Below are 14,649 nucleotides of genomic sequence, written 5' to 3' on the forward strand. Positions count from 1 at the left end.
CTGAACATTCTTGACAGTGAACCTACCATCGTTGACCGTGCCAAATGCCTAGGTGCCATCCTGGACAAAAAAATGTAACCTCCAATAACAAATCCACACCATGCCAAGAATGCGCGCTTCTCTGGGGGATCCGACGTTACATTCCTGAGCAAGACCTGGAAACTCTTGTCCAATCTTTGGTATTCTCCGGTCTGAACTACTGCAGTTTCCGAGCCGCCGCTAGACCCTCTATCTCTCTTAAAATCCATCCTCCACTTGGCTGTGCATTTTGTCTACGGGTCCAAAAGCAATAACCATATCAGATCTATGCCGATAACTCTTCGCTGGCGTCCTATTGAGGCTAGGGCTGCTAGTATCACCCATAAAGCCATTCACACTTCCACCCCTCGCTCCCTAGCGAGCAAACTCAAGTTAGCAGATCGCTCTAGGCCTTCACGAAATGCAGAAAATCTACTGCTCGAACCTCCAACCTTCAAAAGGGAAAGGCTTCTGGCACAATCTTTCTCAGGTAATGCGACTAGAGTTTGGAACTCACTATCTCCAAACCTTCGCACCACCACCACTTTCGGAAACTTCAAAACAGACCTTAAAACTCTTCGATTCCAAAGACCTTCTTCTCAGTAATCCCTCCTCGCCATGCTCCCCGCCATGCACGTGTCCCCACATTTAATGCCGTGACCCTGACTATTGCACGACACTCGAGTTATAATGACCTGTCCGCTTTAACTCTGTAACTATTCATATGTATGTGTGTAACCTTCATCACTTTACGTTGTCTAAGTATGCAATCTGTAATCCACATGTGATTTGTAAATACGTAACTCTCATCATGAGTAACCGTAGCAGCTGTACGTATCGCCAACTACTGCCCTGTTACACTGAATTTCTCATGTAACGTGCTTTGCTCTATTGTAACGCGCTCTGGCGCCCTTGTGGCTCAGTTCCCACTTCCCCTGAAGGTTGTAAGCAGCCTTGAACCCCCCTGCCCCTCCGCCCGCGAGACGCGTGTCACGCGGTACTCGGAGGAAGCGGGAGAAAGCGCTTGTGACAACGGCACGTACGCATCTGGCCTCACCAAGAGCAGCCCTGTCACAGGGCCCAGTGCTGTCCTCAAGATGGCGCTGTTGGAACGTGTTGTCTACTAAGAGAGCTAGTGTTAATACAGCGTGTCTGCCAGCTCCCGGTTCCCTGTTATTGGAGAAAATCCATTTGAACGAGGAACGGTGATTGCATCCTTTTATTCAGTGAATCGATCGATGTATTATTTTCTGTTCTGCTCAAAGCCGTGCACAGCTATGGATTCAGGTGATAACAGTGCAATGGTGGACACTTTTAAGAAATAAATTCGCCGCATCAATGCACGTGTCATTGTTACATTTTTATTTTTAGTTCATGAGAGTGAAAGGGGCCCGTTTGAGTCAGACACTAGTGGGGTTGCCCTTTTTAAAGCATTACTGAGATGACCGCATGTCTTCAATCCGGTGGCAGTTTCCCTTTCTCTCCGACTTCATTGGCCATATTCAAAGGTGTGGTTCTATCAGGGATGACCATCTCTGGTATAGTTACACTGTGAATCTGTTCTGCTCTGGTCTCATTCCACTCTGCATTTGGTTCAGGGCTTCCAGTATCTCAAGTGAGAGATATCCTCTCAGTGACCCGCTATCCTCCTCACCTTGGGTCGGGGTGTGCAGTGCACCCAGGAATGCCCTAAATAATGTCGTCACTGCTTGCTCGTCCGGCCTCGAGTCATTTCTGATAGTATTATGTAAATATATGCGCCATCTTCAGATCTGTCGTGGCTTTATTCCCATGTTCGTGTAGCATTTCTCCCACCCATCTGGACTCTCCACCCCAGCCAAGCGAGGAGGTGACCCAATGGATCCCCCATCTTGCATAACTTTCTCTACGTGGATAGATGGTGTCGCCTGACGCATTGTGTGGCATTCTACCCTTAGGGCTGCTTGTCCTGCAAGGTGTTTGTGCAACCCAGCATTTGCAAATTGTCTTTCAAGTTTCAGGATCTCTTGCTCCAGAACCACAGCCTGCTTCGACCCCCTCTTCTTCTTTTGCGCTATTATGTTATGTGCCCCATCTCTAAGGCTAGTTCTATAGGGTTCCGAGAGCACTATTGGTGAATCTGCTGAGCCCATGTTCTCCTCAAAATATAGGATAGAGTCCACCTCTATCCCCACCATAATCTCTGCCTCTTTCAGTTCCCATACATCCAGGGCCAGATGTACGACCCTTACATTTTGCGACTCGCAAAATGTAATGTAATGTAATATTTTGCACACCTGCACAGGTGTGCAAAATAGCTGAAAGTTTGGAAGACCAAAAGCACTGTGATGCAGCTAGTGCTGGTCCATCATGTGCTTTTTTTTTATTGCTGGTGGGAGGGATGGGCTGGAAGACACTACAGGCTCTGTGCTGTACGCCCTTCCTCTGTCCAAGATGCCTCTTTTAGAAATGCTGCACACAGTAACTAAGGCAATAGCTCACACAGGCGAGACCTGTTGGCTTTGCCAGTGCTTGTTCAGTTTGTTTTGCTTTCCTCTACTGCTAACAGAGCTATTGCTGTAATATCGTAGCCTGCTATAGTTTGGTTTCCTTTCCCTGGCGGTGATGGCATGTTTGTGTTCTGTTGATCTTATGTAGCTTGATTATTCTTCTGCTAACTGAGTGCCTGCCGCCTTACTATGGCCTTTTTTGGTTTGTTTTGCCTTCACTGCTGTTAACGGAATACCTGCCATGTTATCGTGGCCTACTTCAGTTTGTGTTGCCTTCCTCTCCTACGGGTGGTGTGCTAATTGCATCATCTAGCTTGCGTTGTCGTCTTCATCGGCTAAAGCTTTATGTACCTGGTGTGGTATTGTGGCCTTCAGTTTGTGTTACCGTCCTTTGCTGCTAACGAAGTGTCTGCTGAATTTGTGTTTTCTTCCTTTCCAGCTAATGGACCCCTCGTTGTATTATCAAAGCCTCCTTTCATTTGCATTGTCTTCCTCACCCACTAGTGACATGCTTGCAGTGTTGTTATGATCTGCTGTAGCTTCCATTGTCCCTCTCTCTTGCTATTGTGAATTACTGGCACGGTTCTGAGCTGGTTCACGTCTTATGTAACTGCTTCCTACTCTCTCACTCTCTCACCAGCCCTGCTCTTCTATGTTGTGGGTACCCCAAAGCACCACAACACTCTTCACTTTAACTCCTCTCTTCCCACCTGAATACATCTAACATCGCTTTTCATCTGTACGTGGATGACACACAGATGTAGCCTCACCAGAGGCAGAGAAAATCTGGTATGGACTTTCAGAGATCTTCATTCCTTGATGTCAATCCATCACTTCAATCTGAACCCTCAAAATATGGAACTCCTTCTCTGTCTGCTGCCCTCCACCATGCCGGTACATGCCTGGTTAGACATTTCTATCCTTGACTGCAAGCCAGAGCCACACATTGTAGAGAACACAAAATCATTAGATGTCTTTTTTCACAACCTTCCCATTCCTCATAGACTGTAGTTAAATATTTTGTCCTTGACTTTTGCAACTCGTCCCTTACTCTCATTCCCAGAATACTCCTAGTCCCTTTGAAGGCAGTCCTCAAATCTGCAACTTGCCTAGCAACCACGCTAGAACATTGGATCGCATTACTGCTATCTTGTCCACTCTTATCCGGCTTCTCAGGAGCATGTTTAAGCTAACCCAACTAACCAACTCAAGGGGCAGTTCCCTTCGAAGAACAGACTTTAATGACTCAACTCCAGCTTTCAGAAAAACCATAACCCTGAAGCATTGCTTCTCCGGCATTGCTCACAAAACATGGAATGTCATTTGGCCTGCCATCAGGATGAATCCCTTACAAGAGTGCTACAAAAGAGACCTCAAGATCCTTCTCTTTTTGCAATATTTCCCTTTTTAAGGGGTGACTTCCCACTAGTATTCACTTGACTTTAAACGGTGCATTTTAACCAGTACCTGGAAACTGATCACTTTTCTTATCATTGTTGGCCATCTTACTGTAAGTGACTGGGTCCTCATCTTGACCCCACTGCTGCCATGGTCTTGTGTTCAACTGCGCCTCCGTCTGGCAACGAATGATGTCATGATGAAATATATTCGGCATACTCCTTCGTTGTCTGCGTTGTTGATATTGTCCTTGCAATGCCTATGTCAAGCCGTCTCTTGTCCTAAGATGTCTGGTTTGCGCTATATGAACCCGCATGAACAAATAAAATAAGTGGTGGGCTTATATTGTTATCTCAGCTTTGTGCTGGTTGTGTCTGCCCCCTCTCTCACCAGTGATCTTGTACCGTTTGTTTGCCTTCCTCCCCGACTAAGACAGGTTTGTTGTTTTCTCCCTGCAGCGGTCCACGAGTTGGCCTTCATTGGGTTCATGATCTTCTCCCTCAGCCACATGATTCTGACCCTTCTTCTTTGGAAAATGACTGGGAAAAACACAGTAAGTTCTGAGGTACAGTAGTCTTCCTTTTTCTATTTCCTTTTCGGGTTCCAGTTGGACGTGGTGTACGCGGGTGGTGGTGGAAGGGCTGTGGTGATTTAGTGCTTCCCTTTTTCTTTTTTTCCCCATTTGTTGCAATATAATTTTGTTCATTCACCATGTACTGTTGAGCCTACATTGGTCCCATTTCATCTGGCATTTTGTTAGCACAGATTACCAAGCTGTTTGCTAAGGTTTGTTCCCTTTTAAAGATTGTGTTACCGCTTACAGATGGAGCCTTGGCTAGCAACACTGTCTGTTTTGATGAACCAGGCCAGAAAGTGTTGGGTAGCTCTGGCGTTGCTCAAGAAGCACAAATATTAATCGAGAGATAATTCGAGTATCCTTGTATTTACTTTTGAGACTGCTCAGTGTGTCTTCAGGTTTAATTAACTGTGATTTCCCATCATTTTTAGACAACCCTCAACTTGGATAAGTGCAACAGAAAGTGTAATTATTTTAAACAGGTGTTTTAGATTGTATCAAAAAGAAGCCCCTTATTACAACGTTCCTGGGACCCTAAAAACACCACAGAACATTAAGTTCACCTGTATGACAAAATGAAAAACTACCTGTCTTTGTAAGATAGTGATATTTCCAACCTGAAGTCCTATTCACTCCAATAATGGTCAACAAATTTTATTTAAACGCTTTTGTGAAACCGGGCCTTGATGGTTGATGTTTTGGTCTAATGATTGCTAGACACGCACGAGTCCACGACGGAGCCATGGTGTACCAGTCATTTATTCTACTTTGATTATTATTATTAGTAGATCACGGTTACTAATTTGTAATAAAAGTTTCATATTGGTACGATTACTTTACCCGGATATCTGTGTGATCAGTAACACTACCTGGTCACACAGTCGGTCTTGATTATTACATCTGATATCACTGAGCACGTTTATATCCTGATGGCGATGCAGCGGATCCGAAAATAATGCGCCTCTACCAGTCCGAACATATTGCTGTCTCCTTACTTGTTTTCCAGGCTTGATCAGAATTTGTCTGATTGCCTGGATTTGGATTCTGTATGTGATTGTGTATGAGCTATACCATATATAGTGAAATAATTCATGTTAGCCACATTTATTTCAGCCATCCGTCTTTCTTTGGCTGGAGACTGAATCACCCCAACATCTCTGTAAAAAGAAAAGAAAACCTGCATCTCCGGCCCTTCTAAAATACGAAGTGAGCCAATGCTTCTTGATCCGAGGGATTTTCCTACAGTCTCTGACCCATCCAGCATGAGACCTGTGTCCAAATCTTCGTTCATTCCTAGAATAGTATTTTGGAAAAAATGCCCCTGCCCAGCTAGCTTCCACTGGTACCAGGACCAGTCTTGTTAATCCTTTCCAGTCTGGATTCAGACTACTGCTCTACTGAGGATGTCCTTCCTCTCTTTCTAGAGTCTTTGGCAGCGATGATGCTTTGCACCGGTTCTACTGCCGCTCTCTTTTACATTTGAGATGCTCGTAAAGGTCTTATCTTCTTGGGTGACTTTCAAAGGGTGGGTTTAAGTTGGTTATCTTAATTCCTTTCAATGAGGTTCTGTTTTGTTGAAATGGAAGCATCCGAGTGTCAGTTCCCTTCTCTCATGGTGGGGTTTCTCTTGGTTCTATTCAATTGTTCTTTTTGGTCCGCGTCTACTGCGAAAGACTGGTGACCAAATCTGTATCCATCACTTTGCCCTTAATGCTTCGCTGTACGTGAAGCTGAGCTCCCTGGTATCATCTTGTCCCTTACATCTCTCTTGGTGGTGCTTAAGGCTAGCGTCTTTCGTACATAACTTGACCCAAACCATGCTTACCAACTCCTTCTTACAGCAGTACAGTTTTCGTCTTCTTCATAAACTGTTTCCTCTAGCTCCTCAAGCAGGCGGGAGGCTTCATGCTGGATGCTGCTCCCTCATCTCCCTCACATGGACAGAATCATGAACCCTGCCCTTGATAAGTTCCCTCTTTGAAGAGTAAAGCTCCTTCTACAAGACAGCAGTCATTCTTAACTTCTGTCACTTGTGCATTCCACTTTAACATCTGTGAAAGCTGTTAGGCTTTCAGCTTTCTTCCTCTAACAAGAGCTTAGAAATCTGACCGTCTAAGCCCCCTTGTGATGAACCATCACAGGCTTCCTCGTGGGCTTACATCACTTTAAAGTCCAAGCATGTTGTCTTGTTCACCGCCTTACTTAAAAAGACAAATGTCTCAGCACCGATGGCTATTGATCTTTATGAAGAAAGTATCGCCTCACACATGGATACCACTCCTGTCAAGAAAACGTACTCCTGGAAACAAACTTCCATCTTCATCACCTCCAGAATTTTGAACAATATAACAAACCTTAAAAGTGCTCCTTTTTTGCAAATCTTTAAAAATTCATTAAGTTGATTCTCTGGTTTCCGTGGTTACTGCGCCGCTTCGCAGCTGTCTCGATTTCTGTACCTTGCTCCTTTCTTTCAAGTTCATTCACTTAATCCCACAGGTCTGCTATCTACTGTGTCGATATTATATCTCACTGCTCTAGTCTGTACCTTTTCTAGTGAAGGGCTCCCCTGTCTGTGGCAAGCAGAACACAGCAGAGACGTGTTAACAAATATAAATAATAGCAACTCTCAAAAAACGCCTTTGGAGTTATTGGAGAAATGTCGATTGTACTGGTTATCATGTTATTGCTTCATTCCTCCTTTGGACGTCTTCAAGAACTAGTTGTATGTTCACAAAGAAGTTCAGTTTGGACAAGATACTTAATCTTAAGCAGGGTAGTTTCTTTGTCAGATGTTGGATTACATCAAGTAGTTGTCCAACCAGATCACAGTCGAAAAGTTTATAATGTCTTTGAACATAGTTGCTTCTAATGTCTTGGCAGAAGGACCTGTCCTTAGTTTACTGCTTATGGATGCCGATGAGGCTGTAAACTCCTTTTAGACCTACCTTGGTAAATCCTGAGCTTCCTACTGGCCAAGCAACTCCAGAGCCATTGGTAACCGGTTTGGTTTCATAGTTGTTTTTACTGATATCATTAAATTGTTGCTAGGCATTGAAAGGTCATAATAGTGAAGTGCCTTCTATGAAAGTGAATAAAATAGTTGTCCCAGCTTGGAATGTTATTTTCTAATTTATTTCCCAAATACTTATTCAAGCTCTCATTTTCCATGAAGATCAAAAGCATCATTTTTTTCTCTGAGTTAATGGTGCATCGCATTGAAGGTAAGCGTTGGAGACGAAAGCCTGTGAGGCGGTAACGGATCTGTTTCCGTAATGTTGAAGGCAGCTCCTAGTCCGGGTAATCTTATGGCACCTGAGGTTTATTCCCATGTATGATTGTTTTCACTGGTTGAACACTGTAGGCCACACAAGGCAGTACCAGGGCATCAAAGGACTAAGCTGGGCCTTGGAGGGATGGCCAAGCTGTGCCAGAGTGTCCCATGTTGTTGCTTGTCTGACTCGCCAAGTCTCTCTAAGCCACGGCGTTCCAGGCATTAATGAAAAAGGGGTACATGAGTCTCTGTGGCACAATTGGATGTCACATCCTGAATATGAGACTCTGGGTCATTTCTTACAGGCAGAAAGTGGGAGGGTGGGGCCAACCCGTTTTCATGTTTTGGGAATGAAGGTGAAAGGCTGTGCACAACACATGTACATATGAGTGATGAACCACATTTTGCTTAGCACAGGGAGTGTATATGTAATCTCTAGGTCATAGGTTAAACTCTTAAAGATTGATGTGCAATCTTCAGGCCACTGTTTTCAGTCTTGTTAACAGGTGCCTCAGTGTGTTAAAATACCGACTGCAGAGATCGGTTGCCTCCTGGTCACAAGTTCTTTTTTAGTGAGATTGGTCAGTGGGTCAAAACACCTACTTCAGAGATTTGTGTCTTTTGCAGGTCAGTTTCTGGATTCCGTGACGAATCTTTGTGGGTTAATGGTCATTTTGCAGAGGTCTGTGGATCGCTTGCAGGTCACCAGTTCCAATTCCTGCGACCTAGACCAATGAGTTAATATACCTACTACTGAGATCTGTGTGAAAACTGTAGGTGATAAGTTCCATGTCCGGTCAGACAGTAACTCCCTTCCAGCAGTGCACTGAGAGACTGACCGCTTAGCAGAGCCCTGCGATATAATGGAGAAAATTTAAAAACAAACACATTGAAGCACGCAAGCCTCAAATGCACCATTGTTGCATCAATCCTCAACAAAATAGTGCTCCCCGCGCCTCTGACCCCGATCAGCCTCCCATACAGGGCTTTGTGTTAAATCCTCTCTTTACTGATGACTGATTTCTGGAAATCGAGGCAGATCGGATTCTCTATCTGCTTTCTCTCAAACATTTGCGCTGGTCCGTGTTTTTAGGTCTCGCCTAGGCAGCACATGCGCTGTCTCTTTGAGATATGCTGGGTGTTCATTCCACCCCTCGCTGCCAATTTGTTAAAGGTTTTGTCGTTCTGAAAAGCTTGTTTCTGTATGGTTTCTTAGAGTTATATATCCTACCTTCTCGTGTCTTGCTCCTCCCCTCCACTTATACAGGTATCCTTTGTCTGTAGTGCTTTTCCCTTTATGTTTTGCACACTCTTTTTTTATTTTTATATTGCACATGCACTCTGCTCGTGTTTCACTGTCTGCGCCCGTACACCTCCTGCTCAGTTTGTTCCACCCTCTCCCTTGCCTCTCTCCCGCCCTGTTTCATGTCTTTCCAGTCCCAACAAACTGTTGTTCCTTTTAGCGCTGCAGCCAGTCTGGCGGTATTCTTTTATTTTTTCCTGTGACGGACATTCTGTTAGTTTAGTTCCCATTGCCATCTCTTATTGGCTATGCACTTAGTGTATGATGATGCATTCTGTGTCATAGATACGAATGGCTTGCTTGGCGTTGAAGTCCTGTGTGATGCTCCCTGTAGTCCCACCCTGCAGCAATGCTGTAGTTGTTCCAAACTTGCCTTAATTAGCGCTCGTGTTTGCCTGCACCTTTAAATCAGAGCTGCACTGGTCTGGGCTGATTCTTGGTGTGTTTGCTGTGTTTGCTGTGCCCTCCTTCCCCGCTGTGCCTGCAGAGATACTTAATCTCCCTGTGGCGATCCCTGAGGGCAACAGTCACTCACCACCCCAGCCGGTAGTGATTTTCTCTAATCTGTCATAAGGTTCACACAAAATGTTTCATATTTTAAACGTCTTCTATTATGGCATGCTTATAGCTGGAATTGTTTTGTGTTTCCCCCAGGTGTGTTTTTGTATATTTAAACATAGTTTATTCATACATTCATTCGCCATTCGAAGGTTGAGTGGAAATCCTGTTCTGTTCACTTCAAAACTAACAATTACAACTAGTGATTGCTTCTGAAATGATTTAGCTTCTTGGGCTCCGCTGACTTCTGGTGTGAAAGACTGAAAAAGGACAGAAGGGAATGGACAAATTGGGGGACATCCCCCTACATTTGGCAGAATCCTGATTACACATATTTTCAAACAGTGTTATTTAGCACCTTCTGGGACTGTACTTGTAGATGCTTCAGTAGTGATACTCCTACTTCACGCTTCTGGATCCAGAAAGATGCTGTTCCTTCTGCGATACAGAATCCCGGCTTTGTCATAATAGTGATGCGCTCTATTCCATCCAATTGCTTAGTGCTTGTTAATCCGCTTGCTCCCAAAACATTCATGAATAATCAAATTAAATGTAACTACTAGTTTGTTCTATTTTATTTTAATCATTATTTTGCCAAAATTAATTCCTATCCATTGTGACTGTAATTTCCACAGATTTCAAATATATATTCATTGCAGACTTTAGCTTTCTTTTCCATAAAAAATTAAAAAACATTTCTGTACATTTTCATATATTTTGCAGAAGATTTGGGGCACCCGCTCCTCATAAATATGGAAAAACAGAGCTTAAAGGTGTTGCCTTTCTTATATTATTGGTTATATTGATAAGGGTAATATTTCTTTCACACCTGTAGGCTGCTCAACTCATGTTTGTGGTTTGATATGGCACATCTGTACAAAGCAAAATACCGGAGTGTGCATAGTACACTACGCACTAGGCACAGCCGTATGTGTCTGACAATCCGATCAGTGATAAGGCTCATGCAGTGCACATGCATATCTAGGTCTGAGTAGCACTTAAACGCTTTAGGGGCCTGGTCTTCAGAGCTGGCCTCTCTGTGGTGCTGCGGCATGCGGTGTGGGGGCGAGGGTCTCGAGTGCGGGAAGCTATTTGTCACCACTCACCTCATCTAAGGATGATTCCCAGACAGCAGTGACCAGCTGGCATTACCACGACTAACGCATAATTGTCTTAATGTGACTAGGAACGCAGTAATTGCAGTAAAGGAGCCTAGCATACCTGCAAGTGGTAGCACCTTTGACTGCAATACTGCCTCTGTGCTGCATCATTTCTGATTTGAAAGAGGCACTATGTGCAGTGCTTCATTTGAGGTGCTGGTTACAGGTGTAGCCCACTGACATTCGTTTTTTGGGAACAGCATGTATTTTTACCCATCGGGGTTGACCCAGAGCAAGAGTAGTGAGGAAAGAGATGGCGCATAAAGGCCACAGCTGCTGATTCCGGAACTGAGGAATCTGAGGAACCGGCCTCGCCCAACCTCCTTTGATTTGGGGCAAATCGCTTAATAGCCATATGCTTACAAAATAATGTAATGTGGTGCTCATGTTAAGCCTACTAATTCCAGTGTGTGAAGCTCAAGCTATATAAAACTGCACTAAATAAACCAGAGAAAAAATACCAGCGGAAGGGACTGTTAATGGTCGAAAAGCTAAGTAGGACTGAAATAAAGGGGCAGAAAGTGTATTGTGGTGGGAAAAAGAGACATGAGGTGGAATTAAGCCAATGCAGCCGTGACATTCTGTGGTGCATGCTTCTGAGAAGAACCTTGGCCACCACCAGCACGTAAAACAAATGTGTCGACTGCCTCACCCGCTCATCTCGCAATCCCACTGCCGCCTCTCATCCCTCTATCTCCTCTCTATACTACCTGCTCACACATACTAAGCACAGTTTCTTTCCCATGCCCTTTCACATTTTCCGTCCCTCAATCCCGCACTTTCCTCCTTAAGGTGTCCTCTGCAAAGACAGGCACGCCCTCTTTATGCATCTGTCGCTTGTTCCCTCTCCTTTTTTCTCACACACTTTCTGCTCCTCTGTCTCAAGTTCATTCACCGCTTCCTGCACAGACTGCCTATCCCTCTCTATCTTCCTTTCTATCTATTCTGTGCAGCTCTCACACCTATCTATTCACCATGCCACACAAATACACTCCACACTACATACTTCCACCCCTCACAATTCCACAGCTAACAATTCTAATGCAACCCACTTAATTTCACACCTCATGCATCAACTACACTCCAAACCAAAACACAGGTTAAAGCCATTATCATTTACAACGCCAATAGCTCTAACTCTCCCTAATGCGAGACCTGTTGCATTGCAAATGCTAGTCTGGAGGTTTTTAATGTGCTCCTGGTTGTTGTTCCTCAGCCGGCCAGATGATGGCTCCACGAGAACAGGGAACGGCTGCTCCCCAGCACGGGCATGCAGGTCTGTAGTGGAGGCTAGAACAACAGAGTCAAAGGCATTTAACACCAGTCATCTCCTGTGCATCCTTTCACAACCTTAACTGAACTGAAAACCGGAAGCTTTGTGTTCGCCGGCCTCAAGGCACCCCAGAGCGGAAGGAGGCTTCGAGGCGCTGTGATTGGCTGGAGACCGCCTCCTCTGAATTTCAATGTGGCTTCCTCGCTGGGCCACGAACCGTGCGTGTTTCCGCTCGCAGGGGACGTACACATGGCTGCCCTCTCTGTCAGCGTCAGGCTCTCCACCTCTGGGTCTGAGGAAGGTTTGCTGCTTACGTCACCCCTGTGTGGTGTGCTCACTTTACCCGATATGTGCCGTCTCTCAGCAAAGGTAGACGATTAGCCCACATTATGTAGCCCTACCCGAAGCAGACTTGTCTGTAAGCAAATATGGCCGAGCGACTGACTCGTGGTAGCCCTCCCTGCCCTTCAAGGCACAGCTTTCCAAAGCCTCACCAGCCTATGGGCCAAGGCTGCAGGCTTGTGAGAGGACCCTATTCTGTCTGTCCCTCTGTGGCCTGTATGTGCATAGGCTTGTGAGAGGCCCCTCGCCTGTCTGTCCCTCTGTTGCCTGTAAGTGCCTAGGCTTGTGAGAGGCCCCTCGCCTGTCTGTCCCTCTGTGGCCTGTATGTGCCATAGGCTGCAGGCTTGTGAGAGGCCCCTCGCCTGTCGGTCCCTCTGTGGCCTGTATGTGCCATAGGCTGCAGGCTTGTGAGAGGCCCCTCGCCTGTCTGTCCCTCTGTGGCCTGTATGTGCCATAGGCTGCAGGCTTGTGAGAGGCCCCTCGCCTGTCTGGCGCAGGCTTGTGAGAGGCCCCTCGCCTGTCTGTCCCTCTGTGGCCTGTATGTGCCATAGGCTGCAGGCTTGTGAGAGGCCCCTCGCCTGTCTGTCCCTCTGTGGCCTGTATGTGCCATAGGCTGCAGGCTTGTGAGAGGCCCCTCGCCTGTCTGTCCCTCTGTGGCCTGTATGTGCCATATGCTGCAGGCTTGTGAGAGGCCCCTCGCCTGTCTGTCCCTCTGTGGCCTGTATGTGCCATAGGCTGCAGGCTTGTGAGAGGCCCCTCGCCGGTCTGTCCCTCTGTGGCCTGTATGTGCCATAGGCTGAAGGCTTGTGAGAGGCCCCTCGCCTGTCTGTCCCTCTGTGGCCTGTATGTGCCTAGGCTGCAGGCTTGTAAGGGGCCCCTCGCCTGTCTGTCCCTCTGTGGCCTGTAAGTGCCTAGGCTTGTGAGAGGACCCTATTCTGTCTGTCCCTCTGTGGCCTGTATGTGCCTAGGCTGCAGGCTTGTGAGAGGCCCCTCGTCTGTCTGTCCCTCTGTGGCCTGTATGTGCCTAGGCTTGTGAGAGGCCCCTCGCCTGTCTGTCCCTCTGTGGCCTGTATGTGCCATAGGCTGCAGGCTTGTGAGAGGCCCCTCGCCTGTCTGTCCCTCTGTGGCCTGTATGTGCCATAGGCTGCAGGCTTGTGAGAGGCCCCTTGCCTGTCTGTCCCTCTGTGGCCTGTATGTGCCATAGGCTGCAGGCTTGTGAGAGGCCCCTCGCCTGTCTGGCGCAGGCTTGTGAGAGGCCCCTCGCCTGTCTGTCCCTCTGTGGCCTGTATGTGCCATAGGCTGCAGGCTTGTGAGAGGCACCTCGCCTGTCTGTCCCTCTGTGGCCTGTATGTGCCATAGGCTGCAGGCTTGTGAGAGGCCCCTCGCCTGTCTGTCCCTCTGTGGCCTGTATGTGCCATATGCTGCAGGCTTGTGAGAGGCCCCTCGCCTGTCTGTCCCTCTGTGGCCTGTATGTGCCATAGGCTGCAGGCTTGTGAGAGGCCCCTCGCCGGTCTGTCCCTCTGTGGCCTGTATGTGCCATAGGCTGAAGGCTTGTGAGAGGCCCCTCGCCTGTCTGTCCCTCTGTGGCCTTTATGTGCCTAGGCTGCAGGCTTGGAGGCCCCTCGCCTGCCTGTCCCTTTGTGGCCTGTATGTGCCTAGGCTGCAGGCTTGTAAGGGGCCCCTCGCCTGTCTGTCCCTCTGTGGCCTATATGTGCCATAGGCTGCAGGCTTGTGAGAGGCCCCTCGCCTGTCTGTCCCTCTGTGGCCTATATGTGCCTAGGCTGCAGGCTTGGAGGCCCCTCGCCTGTCTGTCCCTCTGTGGCCTGTATGTGCCATTGGCTGCAGGCTTGGAGGCCCCTCGCCTGTCTGTCCCTCTGTGGCCTGTATGTGCCTAGGCTGCAGGCTTGTAAGGGGCCCCTCGCCTGTCTGTCCCTCTGTGGCCTATATGTGCCATAGGCTGCAGGCTTGTGAGAGGCCCCTCGCCTGTCTGTCCCTCTGTGGCCTGTATGTGCCTAGGCTGCAGGCTTGTGAGAGGCCCTCCGCCTGTCTGTCCCTCTGTGGCCTGTATGTGCCTAGGCTGCAGGCTTGGAGGCCCCTCGCCTGTCTGTCCCTCTGTGGCCTGTATGTGCCATAGGCTGCAGGCTTGTGAGAGGCCCCTTGTCTGTCTGTCCCTCTGTGGCCTGTATGTGCCTAGGCTTGTGAGAGGCCCAGAGTCTGTCTGTCCCTCTGTGGCCGGTATGTGCCTAGGCTGCAGGCTTGT

General features: G+C 47.4%; 1 protein-coding gene across 3 annotated transcripts in view; it reads left to right on the forward strand.

Moving 5' to 3' along the window:
• PGAP2 (post-GPI attachment to proteins 2) overlaps positions 1–14,649 on the forward strand; it is a 187,140-nt gene that overhangs the window by 84,337 nt on the left and 88,154 nt on the right. For 2 of the 3 annotated variants that reach the window (XM_086933762.1, XM_086933763.1), the window contains exon 4: positions 4,364–4,470. In XM_086933762.1, the coding sequence (XP_086789888.1) occupies positions 4,364–4,470 (107 nt within the window). The remainder of the gene's footprint in view (positions 1–4,363; positions 4,471–14,649) is intronic. The other variant, XM_086933764.1, reaches the window with a different exon arrangement.

This window comes from Lissotriton vulgaris, chromosome 8 (assembly GCF_964263255.1).
Source record: "Lissotriton vulgaris chromosome 8, aLisVul1.2, whole genome shotgun sequence".
NCBI lineage: Eukaryota > Metazoa > Chordata > Amphibia > Caudata > Salamandridae > Lissotriton > Lissotriton vulgaris.